Below are 14,476 nucleotides of genomic sequence, written 5' to 3' on the forward strand. Positions count from 1 at the left end.
AGCTCCCATAATCCAGCTTGGAACGGACGATCGACCGATATAGATGAAGTAGGACGGTTCAATCCGCTCCCCATGACATACCACTGAGAACAGGGAGGACATTTAGAGAACGGGTACAACGGGCAGCCAAATATGACACATGTGGAGACCAGCTAAGTTTCCTGTCAAATGTAAGACCTAAAAATTTTGTTGTCTCCACGAATGGGAGAGCAACGGGACCGAGTCGTAGGGATGGTGGGAGAAACTCTTTGTAACGCCAGAAGTTAATACAGACCGTCTTCTCGGCAGAAAAACGGAAGCCATTGGTGACACTCCAAGAGTAAAGACGGTCAAGAGAACGCTGAAGACAGCGCTCCAGGAAACATGTACGCTGAGCGCTGCAATAGATGGTAAAATCGTCCACGAAAAGGGAGCCCGATACATCAGCTGGGAGGCAATCCATTATTGGATTGATCGCTATGGCGAAGAGAGCGACGCTCAAAACTGAGCCCTGTGGCACCCCATTCTCCTGGCGAAAGGTGTCTGACAGGACAGAACCCACACGTACCCTGAACTGGCGATCCATTAAAAAGGAATGAATAAAAAGAGGTAGGCGACCGCGAAGGCCCCATGTATGCATGGTGCGGAGAATGCCCGCCCTCCAATAGGTGTCGTAAGCCTTCTCCAAATCAAAGAACACAGCTGCGGTCGGGCGCTTCCGCAAGAAGTTATTCATGATGAAGGTCGACAAGGTAACCAGATGGTCAACAGCAGAGCGGCGCCTACGAAATCCACATTGTACATTGGTAAGGAGGCGTCGAGACTCGAGCAGCCAAACCAAACGAGAGTGAACCATTCGCTCCATCACTTTACAGACACAGCTGGTAAGTGAAATGGGTCGATAACTGGAAGGCAAGTGCTTGTCCTTCCCCGGCTTAGGAATCGGGACAACAATAGACTCACGCCAGCATGCGGGAACATGTCCCTCAATCCAGATGCGATTGTAAGTACGAAGAAGGAAACCTTTACCCGCAGGAGAATAATTGTCAACAACAACAACAACAACAGGTGCAGCAAGCAGACTTCAGTTTGATAACACAAAAGGGAGGCGCTAATTGAGAAAGGAGTGAGATAGGTTTGCACCTCTATCCCTAAGTTACTGCCTCTACATTGAGCAGGCAGTAAAGGAAACTAAGAAGAATTTGGAAAGGAAGTTAAGTTTCAGGGAGGACAAATAAAAACTTGGAGATTTGCCCGTGATATTGCAGTTCTGTCAGATGAATGCAAACAAAAAAGAAATGAATGTAATGGAATGTGTTTTGAATTAAATTGGGTGATATTGAGGGAATATGATTAGGAAATGAGAGATTAAGTGGTGAATGAATTTTGCTGTTCGGGTAGCAAAATTAGCATTGATAGCTTCAGTAAAGAACATATAGGCTTAGATGTTAGAAATTCCTTTATGGAAGTATTAGTCTCAAATGTAGCCTATACAAATGAAACATGGATGACACAGTACACATGAGAGGCAAGATAAGATCTGGAACTGTAGTATTACAGAAGAATGCTAAAAATGCAATGTTTTCATCAGTCATTTTATTGTTTTTACATATAGCTAAATTCTAAATTACATTGATGTAATTTTTATTTTTTATATTTTCTAAAATATTTAAGGTACACATGTGTACTTGTGGTCTTAATTACTAGAAGGAAAAATTTTAATAACAATTAAAAAATCTTGGTCATAGAATTTTAAAAAGAAATTGTTATTAAGTAAACACAAATATATATTTCACTTCCTGTACACCGTTATCGTGCATGAAGTACACATTTCATTGCTGCATTTAGAGGCATTCTTCACCATTCTTCTGAATTATATCTTCAAAACACTGTAAGTAGCACTGCATGCAATGTGTGGTACAATCTAGTGGCAAAAATCGAAACTATGGGAACAAAAACATGTGATGCAGGTATTGTGTTGGTAAAACCCATTTCTTAATTTTACAGTGTGAATTCTGGAAGTCCACACATGTGTACATAAGGAATAAAGAGGTTAATCTTCCCAAATGTATCATGGTTGCAGTCAGTTGTCATAGCATGTAGTTAAAGAAGCAAACAATAGCGAAAAATTTATAATTAGCTAAGTGCTGTTTTCAAATAGCATGTCTCAGTGATCTATTACTGATTGTACTTACAAATATACAATGTCTGAAAACCATTGGTTGGTGATTTAATCAGAATGAGCTGTTTCACACGGGTATGTTGAACTGTGTCAGTTCATCTTTCTTGTATTGTCTTACATACAAGGTGTTTCAGAAAGAATATATATATTTATTAAACTTTAAGACATACGAATATGAAACTTTACACACCTATTTACGAACCTGTCAGGTTCAGATTACACATGTTCAATGTGTCCTCCATCAATGACACAAACAATATCACATCGATACTCAAATTCCTTCCATACTCGGGCAAGCATGTCCTTTGTCACTGATGTTATGGCAGTACAGATCCAGTTCTTCAACTCTTCCAGGTTCTATGGGAGTGGTGGCACATAAACGTTGTCTTTAACGAAACCCCACAGGAAGAAGTCAGTGTGTGTCAAATCCGGTGACAGTGGAGCCCAGCTGAGACCTGCTAAGTCGCCAGCTCCTTGATGACCAATCCAACGGTTCGGTAGAGTTTCATTCAGATAGTCATGCACTTGACGATTCCAGTGACGGGGTGTCCCGTCTTGTTGAAAAATGAAGTTGTCTTCATGCAGCCTCAGAAACAACCAGTTTTGTAACATAGCAAGATGCTGCTGACCATTAACTGTGTTTCCATCAAAGAAGAATGGGCCATAAACAGATGATTGGGATATCGCACAAAACACATTGACTTTGGGCAAATCTCATACATGTTCAATGGCTGCATGTTGGTTTTGTAGGCCCCAAATTCAAACATTGTATTTGTTTACCTGGCCACTAACATGGAAAGTTGCTTCACGGTGAATACGATGCGTTGTGTGGAAGTGTTATCATTATCAATAGCATCAAGAATCTCATTAAAAAATGCTGCATATTTGCGTTTGTCATCAGGACGCAGAGCTTGTAACAGCTGTAACTTGTATGGATTTATAACCAACCAACGTCTCAAAACATGCCAAATTGTTGTTGTGGGCAGTTGTAACTCCCGACTGGCATGACTAGTTGATTTTGAAGGACTATGTTGGAAAGCAGTTTGGATTCATGCAACATTTTCTTCAGGAACATGAGGGCAGTCATGACTCTTTCCCTTACATACACATCCTGTATCTATAAACTGCTGATACCATCTGCGAATGTTCCACCCATTCAGAGGATCAGTTTGGTACCTCAACCTGAAACGTCTTTGCACTGTAATCATGGAATTGCATTTCGCAAACTCAAGAACACAAAATGATTTCTGCTGTGGAGTAGCCATTTTAAGTATAAGATGGTTACCAAGATAAACAGAAACAACAGACATCTAGCAGCCATTAATATAAACTAGACTATGTATTCGTTTCTCCAGTAGCCGAGCTGAGGTGCAGTGATCGATAGTTTGGACAAAATAATACTTTTTAATATGTATATTCTTTTTGGAACACCCTGTATTATGAACTGAAATTCTAACAAAAATGCTGTGTCACTGATTAATAGGAGGAAAACTTCATGTATCGTCTTTGTTGCCTTTGGACAGTGTCCTCAAATGCTTAAAGACCTATGTAATTCAAAGCAGTTATGCTTCATGGCATTTCAGATGCAATTTATATTCAACATAGAGAAGGAGAAAGGGATCAAATAAATTTTCTTAATTTTTTTTTTATAATTGTCCACATAGTGTACTTTATAAAACATTAAAATTTGGTGACTAGTTTCAGTTGACCTAATAATTTCTGGGTTACACCAATCTTTGCATAAAACAAGTTGCACGCAAATGGTTTCATATACCTCTGTAGACATGGTATGACCAGTGTACACTTCAGTTTTATTGTTTTCTAAGTGCCACAGTCATGTGTAAAATGAAGGTTTTGGCAGCTGTAAACTTGTGGTAGAGTTATGATTGTTTGTGTTAAATCGCAGTACAAGGGGTGGGAACAGTGAGAAACATGTTTGATCTTGTGGCTGGATAGTGAAAACTTTCCTACTGCCAACTGTTTCCCTTAAAAAAGAATAAGATAACTCAAAGCATGGGATTTTTGTCTTGGAGACATGGGGTGTTCTACAGCTAGATGTTTTGTTGCCTGTATTTTTCTAAATTCGTTTGTATTTGTACTCCTAACTGAATGAATTTTGCTCTCCAGCTCATGTATTGTGAAGCCATCCAGTTTCAGATCATGTATGATGGCCTCAAGCACAGCAGTATATCTCTGCTTGTTTTTAAGTCTGCACCATGTAAATCCCACAAACACACATGCATGGCATTGGTACCCAAAAAACTGAACAATTTTGTCTGTTCCCCATGTCATATTTCAGTTTGTGCAATCTACTGTCACACCTAACCTCAGTACTAGCATCTAGTGGTGATAAAGTTGGAACATTGTGATAGTGTTTAATTTCGCCACCGATTTGTGCAAACTCGCGGCACATGTGCACACTGGCTGGTAGCACAGTTGTGTGCAACATAGTGTCATCATGTAAACTAGGTTTCACAGAAAAAAAAAAAAAACTGAATAAATCAGCAAGGTAAAACTGACTGGTTCAAAACCTATAGGAATAAGAGAAATAGCAGAAATATGTTACCTAGTGAAAATTATTACAAAAATAAAAACTGGGATAATAAACAGAAAGAAATATACCATGCTTGAGTGTTACTCATATGGGCATGGCACATTATCCCTTTGATGTACTCATAATATTGTTAATTTATATATATTACACATTTAGCTGATGCCCATTTATTACAGTAGAATCTCACTAATCTGACCTCAGATGGTCCGATTCCCCACTTAGTCCAACCATCCCATTCCTGGTGTTTGTTAAAACTTGTTGATGACTCATCATCAGCGATATTGATCACTAGGCAGCTGACCATTGATAGGTGCGGTAGTTAGACCAGTTTTAATATGAAATGTCTTGTTTCTAACTCAATCACTAAGTTTATTATGCAAATATTTCTTTTAGAAACTAGTAACAGTGTTGGTCTCACATATTACAGTATATAAAACTAAATTATGGCATCAACTAAATGACAATATCTTTAGCAGAGAAACTGAAAGTGCTTGAAATGTTAGGTAAGGTGAGTCTCTTCAAATCGTTGCAAGTGAGGTAAGGACTGGCATAACAACTGTTAAGGACTGGTAAAAAATATGAAAACTCTTGTAAGTCATACAGAGATGATCTATGATTTAAAAGGACTGAAGACTTCGAAGAAGCCTGAAAGTGAAATTTTAGACAATGCTTTGTGTTTGTGGTTTGAACAGGAGATAAGAAAAGGAACTCTGTAGTCTGGACCAATCATATAAGAAAATGCACTGGTTTCGTACGAAAAATTACTTGAAAATGAAAAGTTTACAGCAAGTGAAGAATGGTGGTTACATTGGTGGAAAAAACAATGTGGCATATAAAATGTAATTACTTTAGGTGAGAAGCTGTCTGATGATGAAAAAGTTGCAGATGAATTTGTTCTGATATTTGAAAACTTGGTTAAAGAGCTAAACCTGACCCCTGATCATGTGTATAACATTGATGAGTGTGGCTTGAACCAAATGCTCCATATAAGTAATTCTTGCTACACAAAATTAATGTCTTGCAGGTACAAAACTTGCCAAAGATAGAATTACTATTGCTTTCTGTAGTACTGCTAATGACAATCACAAGATGCCATTATTTGTGATCAGAAAAGCCAAAAAAGTTGAAGATATTCAAAAACATAAATATCGCAGCAGTATCGTGTATAATTGCAACCGCAAGTCAACGTGATGGATGGAATCCAGTTTTTTTAAGGAATGATTTTATGACCAATTAGCCCCTATCATTACAAAATACTTAAAAAGTGAGTAGGAAAATGAAACCAACACCTCTCGTAAACATGCCATATTGATACTTGACAGTGTGACATCTCATCCATCTGAAGGTGAACTTCAAAAGGTGAAATGAAACTTTGTTTCTTCCTGCCGACATAACATGTCTAATCCAGTTCATGGACCAGAATGTCAGTGAGTGGCTCAAGAGGCAATATCATCATAAATACAACTGATCAACTTTAGATAGGACACAAGAAGGTAGGTTGTTTCAAGCAATGAAATCAGGAATATAAAAGGTATGATCTATACAATTTCCAAAGTTTGGGAAGAAAAGCCGGCATCAATGCTTGAAAAATGTTGCCACAAACTGTGGCTGGAAATGAATGAAATTAAAGACGAAACCTCAAATGAAATGGGCGAAGAGAATTAAGATGAAACAGATCATGCAACAAGTGATGAAAGTCAGGACACTCCAAGGAGTTTGTGGCATTTGCAAACTTTACAACTGGGCATTGAGCCCAGTGGCATGAGTGAGTGGATCAGTACAGCTGAAGTTCACTGCACAATGGGAGAATAATTAACTGATGATCAAATCATTGATGCTGTAAATTGGAGAACCGATGAAAATGAGAAAGCTGGTGATGGTAATGAAGACAATGAACCTATGGCTCAAGTATCGCATACAGTTAGTAAAAAAAAGTGTTTGGTATAACCTTTCAGTAAATTGAATGAGCCATACGTCCACCCAAAAGGCATTTTGTGGATAGATAATGGTGGAATATAGTGGCAAAATCAAGGTTGTTGGTTGCTAAGCAGAAGCTCATTACATATCTTTTTTTGTCCTGATTAACAACAGAACACTTTTTATCAAGTAATCTCATGTTTTAAATAGTTAATTACAAATTAGTTGTGTGTCTCTAATAGGATATGGACAGCTGTTAAACTTTCACTTACAGTAGCAATATAGTTACTGTAAGATATAGGTGTATTTTAGACTACAGACACTACTTTACATTACACTTTTGTATAAGAATTTTTAGTGTGTTGACGTTTTCTTTTTTGTTTAGTTACTAACTAAAACTGTTCTCTTGACAATCCGGCCTTTTTTGCATTCTGACCATGCTCTCGGCCCTGTAGGGGGTGAATTAGCGAAGTTCTATAGTACTTTTATTTATTTCCTTGCTTTCTGTCTTGTATAAGTTTGAGGTTTTGATTTGTATAATTTAACTTAAAGCAATTTTCTGTTCTTTATTTGTTCTCAGATATGATCATGGTTGCTTAGTCAACTGATACAAGTTGTCACATTTTAGTGTTTTATAATGTACATGATCTAGACAATTATAAAAAAAAATAAAAATTAATACCTCAAGTCTTCCACAAATTAATCCCCTGATTCATGAAGTTATATTTCACTTGAAGAAAGGATGATTGAGAATAATTGTTTGCATGAACTTAGTTACGAGTTCATAGTATAGCAGGCTGTGATAAACAGACCGTTTTTTTTGTTTATATAGAAATTTAGTGGCTTAGTAGGCAGAATATGTGATTGCACTTTCATCAGATATCTATTCTCTTCATGCTCCCACTTCATATTGTTATTCTGATAACTGATGATGATATGATGCAATGCTTGCATATTTTGTTCCACTGCATCAAAACTCCGAACAGCTACTGGAACCTGGTGCAGTGCTGCATGATATCTAATTGTTTTTTCTTGCTCTAGTAGATAAGTATAATTATAATGTCCTCACAATTCATAAAAAACGCAACACTCTTTTGTAGATCAGCTGCCCTTTTCTTTCATTATTACTTGTGTACTAAAGACCAAGAAAATACAACTTCCTTTTACAGGAAACAGTTTCAGTACTTTGTTCTTGCTGTATCTTGTGGATATAAATTATGTTTTGACCTTTTACTGCTGGCTCTCATGATCTGGCCAGAAAGTAATTAATGTGCTCGCTTTTGCAGAGTCGGTGAGCTCAACAGATTACCATCGACCTACAGTACAAGAAATATTTGGTATGACGCCATCCACAAGCCTTAGTTCTTGTGCATCATCATCATCCTCACCAACTTTCCGGGAGCGATCTCTGAGTTCCGGTGCCAGTGCCAAAGGCAACACAGTACGAGGCAACTGGCCCTTCTCACGTAACAATCAAGACTGATGGCAGCCACAAAATGGGCCTGTCAGTCCTCCATTCCCAGTATTTCTGTCTTTCTACAAAATGTTGAAGAGAGGGTGTAAATTGTTCAAAATTGTAGCGTGTTTTTCATGCCAGAAGAAATTATTCCTTTTTTTCAGTTTTGTTACCTGATTTTTCTAGACTTTGTAGTTTTATGTATTCACACTTATGTGTAACACTTGCCATCAGCAGCAATACTTATTGTATGACTGCACTTTTGTCATTTTACTGATAAATGTATGCAGTACTTCATTTCATTTTGTTGTACAAGTTGATAGGCATGTACCTTTTTTACTGTATTATATTAAGTTGTTGTAGATAGTTTTTTTTTCATTGTACAATATTTTATTTAAATGTCGCAATGCAGACAAAATGCAAATAGAAGAGCTGCACTAGAATTAATGGGATGAGACTGCATTCTCTGTGAATCTGCTGCAGTTACTGTGTGTCTACAGCAGTATGTTCTAATTTACCGAAGCTGGCAAGAATGCCAATTATGTGAGATTTTATTTGTTACTGCCATGTGCAGAAGAAAGGTCTGACAGTCAGTACGCAGTCGATTACTGTTTTTGGGTGTGATGGATGTTCAAAGTGACACACAATAAATACTTGAAATTCTTTACATCATATGTAGCTGTTTTGTGAACATGTTAATATTATAATACTGATTTTGAACAGTGTCAGATGCCTGGAGAATGACTAAATTCACACCCAGTTGTTAGGATTTTACTTGTGCTTTAGATAGGCTGTAAGCCAATTAGCTGCAATTCTGTAGCAGGCAGGAGTTAAAACCACAAGAATAGGTAGAATTGTTTCCTGCTATGAACAGCAGAGCAGAAAGGAATGGACAAAAAGCAAATTTGGATCTTCAGATTCATCATAAGAATTACTATGTCATCTTTTATACCTCAGCATGTAATTAATGTTAATAGTGGCAGTGTACATTGTTTCTCTGTAGTACTGTTTGTAAAGAAATATGTTATTTATAGAATTTCCATTTTATAAACAGTTTGACATCTATTTTATAATTCCTTCCTTCATGTGTGTTGTATAGGAAAAAATCAAAAAGTAAAGTATTTATTTTCTTTTTTCCCCATTTTTGAAATGTATGTCAAACATCTGCGGAACAGAGGTTCTTATTTAATATCTAGAGATAAAGTAGATTATTTTGTACTTGGAGAAGTAATTATTTTGTGGATTATCCTGTGCATGTGTAGCTTTCCAATACTGCCTTCATGAAGTTGCACCAACTCCGTTTATGGATAAGACATTCAGATGCCACCCATTACAGTTGTGATAATTGAGACAAAAATCTAAATTCTGATTGATGAAAATAAACTTTTATTTCTACATTATCTGTGAAAGTTTGTGGATGAGGTATGAATGATTGAACATACCATTTTCTGCTGGCGTAAGATGAACCTTAAACACACTTTTTTTTTTTTTTATCATCACGTAATGTGCACTTCAAGAGTGATAGAGGAGATTAGCTTTTAAGGGCACACAATGTGTGATGCCAAGTCACTGAAAAGTTATTTTAAGATCTATATTTGCTCATTGTAGATGATCATTTGATTGCTGTATAGAGACTGTATTTTTAAAGTATAATTAAAATTAAAACTAAAATTTCAATGGATTTTTGTATCTCAAAGCAAATACAAATGCAATAAATTCTCATCACAAAGCACATACTTAATGCTGAGGTACTTTCCATATTGTTTAGCTACAAACTGTGTTGGTTATTATGTCCAGCATGATAGAATAATTTAATATTATTGGACAAATTGCTCATTATTGTCAACTAATGTGTCCGTTTAATGTGATCATAGTCTTACCCTAAATTGTCATCATATGTGGTTAAGATCTAAATCTGTTTCTGTAAATTGTGTGCAACCATTCCTATGAGTCATACTGTTTGTTCCCTTCTTTATAAATTCATCTACAATTTTAAGATTATGTACAAATAGTTTAGCTTGGATCAAAACATTTGACAGAAATTGTAATAAAGTTCTGTAAAAAAATTAAATAGATTTATTATAGCTGACTGACATTGTTTTAGTCTTTCACGTGCTTTTATCAGAAAACTTAGTGCTCCATTTCCCAGAAATCTATAAGAAAATATAGAGAAGAAAAATACTACATCTTACATTATTTTGTGTATTCATAGATTAAATTAAACCAACAAATATAAAATGAACTTCATTCTCTGATAGAAAATGGAGCATGAATGTGAGAGATTTCTTCAAGCACAAAACCATTTTAATCTTATTGTTAAATCCCAATATAGCTCTGAAGTAGATTAATAGTGAGATCGTCCTCCTTCCTTTAAAAAATAATAAATTTGTAACAAATTATAAAGTGATAAATGATACCTTTCATTAGGGTACTACTGGGATCATTGCAATGTTGGAGGCTATTAAATGGTAAGCAAGTTGATTTGAGAGACAGATTATCTTGTAAGAAAGCACTGGAAGCAAACCATCTTCAGTGACTGTCAGAGAGTAAATTGGAAGGAAGAAATGTGGCGGTTTTCAGTATCACTGGTATTTTGACATAATTTGTGTGTCATGTTTGGGCTATGAGGAATCTTTTTGTGGAATGTTTTGAACACAAGTAATCAAATCTAGCTCCCAAATGAGTCGTGTGGTTTTGCAGAGATAACTACTTTTGCAGTTTCGTCACATGACATTAAAGCAGTATGTATGTTGACTGACCATATGAAGTGTATCCTTCCTGATATTTAATTTAGAATGGAGACTTTGAAGGATGGCATGTTGCCAGTTTTGTGCTTTTAGTAAGTAATACAACAAATAGCAAACCAAGTCAGTGTGTTGACTGAAAAGTAATATGAACACATTTTCTAGACCCAAATTTGGGTCATATTAAAAAATGTTGACACTGGAAAAAAGGTAATAAATGCAAAATATCTCTTAATTTGTTACAAACAGTATGATAATTTATATTTTATTTGTAATTTCTAAGATGAAGCATGAGCAGACGTACTACATTTATCAGTGCTGTGAATCTTCTTCAGAATATCTGTATTATTCAACAGCATATAAAAAAATTATTAGTTTCATCACAATTCACTCTGAAACTTCCTGGTAGATTAAAACTGTGTGCCCGACCGAGACTCGAACTTTGGACCTTTGCCTTTCGCGGGCAAGTGCTCTACCATCTGAGCTACCGAAGCACGACTCATGCTCGGTCCTCACAGCTTTACTTCTGCCAATATCTCGTCTCCTACCTTCCAAACTTTCACTCTATTCACTAACATAGCTTCAATAGTTTCTAAAGCAAAGTGTGTTTTGTCCCAGACCTGGTTCATATACTATTCATGTGGGAAAATACCCTTTCAGTGGCAGCATTAGTGCTAGGAAGGCAGGAAAGAAACTCTGCTAACTAGAGTAAATTTTAGAACTGAATGTGATTATGGCTGAAATGAAAAATCGTTTCAACCCATCTTTGAGCTGGCAAAGTGTTGTTAACAAATGTAACTGATACAGGTGAAATAATATCTAATTTGGGATAAATCATTTCATAATTGTTAAACATAAGACAAATTGGTGTCCTGAATGATGTCTGAAATATTATTTGGCTTGGCTGTTTGCCGGGAGTATATAACCAATGAAATTAAATATGTCATGCCTGTGTAATGGGGAAGATATGGGTTAAAGCTATCTTCCAGCAAAAATTAAAAATTTACGTGGACTGCATTACACTAAAGATGACTTGGGCCTCAGAGCCTTATGGGTGGATATTGTACCCAATAATTAGGACATGGGTCATGTTGGACAAACTATTATCACTATGTACAACAGCCCAACCATATAAACTTAAGAGGCACCTTAAACTTGTGGCTATATCAAAACAAATGGTTGATTTTCCTGAAACCAAGAGTAAAGCAAAAACAAAGGCTCTGAAATGAATTAGGCAAAACACAAGAAGAGATTCAAAATGTTGAAACTATTTGATCTAAAGTTAAAAAAAGGCAAGATGACATGGAGGAAAAACCAAAGAGAGAGAGAGAGAGGAGGAGGAGGAGGAGGAGGAGAAGAAGAAGAAGAAGAAGAAGAAGAAGAAGAATTTGTTAGAAATGAGGAAACCATCTCATAGTAAAAGAATGAAAGAAACATGAGCACAAAAGAAGGCCAAGCTAAGCTTCCAAGCGCATTGTACAGTTGTAATTGGATAGAAAAAAAATCTACTCACCAAGTGGTGGCAGAACGCACAAATAAAAGAAAGCTACAGTCAAGTCTGCTGTTCCTTCTTCCAGCAGAAGGGTTGAAGAGGAAGGAAGAGGGGTGAAGGAAAAGAACTGGAGAGGTCTAGGAAAAGGGTTACATTTTGGGCAAGTCACCCAGAACTGCAGGTCAGGGGAGACTTACTTGACGGGATATGAAGGAAAGACTGATTGTTGGGGACTGCATCGGATGAGATTTGAAAACCTGAGAGCTTAAAGGTGAAGACAGGGTAATATGCAAGACAGAGATTACTGTTCAAACGTCATGCATGAGTTAATAAGAGTGAAAAGCTAAGTGCGTTGTAAGTAATAGAGGTGGAAGGGGAGCAATAAAAAATAGATGGGTAGGACAATGAAAGATATAGAAAACTAAATTAAAGTGAAGAAAAGAGTAGTTATTATGAAGAAATGCTGAGATGGAAGAAATTAATGTAAATTAAGACCAGGTGGGTGGCGAGAACCAAGGACGTGCTGTAGCTCTACTTCCCACCTGCGGAGTGCTGAGAATCTGGTGTCTGGTGGTAGAATCCAGAAGGTGCATGTTGTGAGACAGGCACCGAGTCATGACTGACATGTTGTAGAGCATGCTCTGTAACAGGATATTGTGTGTTGCCAGTATACACCCCCTGCCTATTCCCATTCATCCTAATTTATAATTTGGTGGTAGTCATGCCGATGTAAAAGGCTGAACAGTGTTTACGTAACATCTGGTATATGACATGTCATTTCATAAGTGGCTCTCCCTATGATAGTACATGTTTTGCCAGTTAGAGGGCTGGTATAGATGGTGGTAGGAGGGCAGATAGGGCAAGTCTTGCAGTGGGGAGCCATAGGGTAGAGAGATGGGTGCAGAAGGAAACTGGAAATATTGCTTTGCAACCCAGTCCCAAAACATTTCCTACAGCAAATCTGACATTGAACCCTGCCTTGAACAGTTGTGACAACAATCCCAACTTGATCCAGCACCATTACCTCAGAATCATCCCTTACAAGTCTTCCAAGAATTCCTCACATCCAGCATTGCTTCACAATCCTTCCTCAGGTTACTACATCGTCACCCTAACCTGTCCTCTGTAGAGCACCAGGCTCTAAGTTCCCTAAAAGCTGATGACTCCATCGTTATCTTCCCAGTGGACAAAGGATATAGCACTGTGGTACTGGACCGAAGGGAGTATATTAGTGAAGGTCTACGCTTGCTGTCTGACACCTCTACATATAGTGCCTGCCATAAAGATCCAATCCCTGTGATTCAAATTGGCGTGCAGTCCTTCCTTAAAACCTCAGACTTCTCTCAAGGACTAACAACTCAATCCGTAGAACTTCTCACCCTACCCAGAAAACACCCACCCACCTTTTACCTTCTTCCTAAGATCCACAAACCTCGTCATCCTGGTTGTCCTATTGTTGCTGGCTTCAAAGCCACCTGCAACCTATAGTACAAAGACTTCCCTGCTATACAAAGATACCAACTATTTCCTAGATCTTCTGAAATTCCTGCTCATCCCTCTCCCACTACACAACTTGCTGGTTACCATTGATGCCACCTCTATACCAACATCCCCCATGTACATGGTATGTCTGCTGCTGAACATTTGCTCAGTCAGCACCGACCTGGTTCCAAACCTATGACATCCTTCCTACTCATCTTAATCAACTTTATACTGACCAACAACTACTTCAGCTTTGAGGTGCAGACATACAAACAGATCAGGGATACAGTCATGGGAACCAGGATGGCCCCTTTCTATGTCAACCTTTTCATGGGTCACTTGGAGGGGGCTTTCCTGGGATTCATAAGTCTATAGCCCGTGGTTTGGTTTGGAGACATAAATGACATCTTTACCATATGGACTCATGGTCGGGCTGACCTATTAAAATTCCTGGAATCTTTGAGTACCTTCTCCCAATTAAATTTCACGTGGTCCTATTACGAATCCCATGCGACTTTCCGAGATGATGATCTCGTCCTCACACAGGGCCATTTACACACTTCTGTCCACATTAAACCTACTAACAAACACATTACTTATATTCTGACAGTTGCCATCCTTTCCATGTCACACGTTCCCTCCCATACGGCCTTGGCATTCGAGGCAAATG

The 14,476-nt window shown here is 37.5% G+C and overlaps 1 protein-coding gene across 3 annotated transcripts in view; it reads left to right on the forward strand.

Annotated features, from left to right (window-relative positions):
- Window positions 1-10,178, forward strand: part of LOC126166217 (rhotekin-like) — a 512,066-nt gene extending 501,888 nt beyond the window's left edge. For 2 of the 3 annotated variants that reach the window (XM_049920385.1, XM_049920384.1), the window contains exon 9: window positions 7,919-10,178. In XM_049920385.1, the coding sequence (XP_049776342.1) occupies window positions 7,919-8,115 (197 nt within the window). In that variant the 3' untranslated portion in view covers window positions 8,116-10,178. The remainder of the gene's footprint in view (window positions 1-7,918) is intronic. The other variant, XM_049920386.1, reaches the window with a different exon arrangement.
- Window positions 10,179-14,476: the final 4,298 nt, after the last annotated feature.

This window comes from Schistocerca cancellata, chromosome 1, assembly GCF_023864275.1.
Source record: "Schistocerca cancellata isolate TAMUIC-IGC-003103 chromosome 1, iqSchCanc2.1, whole genome shotgun sequence".
NCBI lineage: Eukaryota > Metazoa > Arthropoda > Insecta > Orthoptera > Acrididae > Schistocerca > Schistocerca cancellata.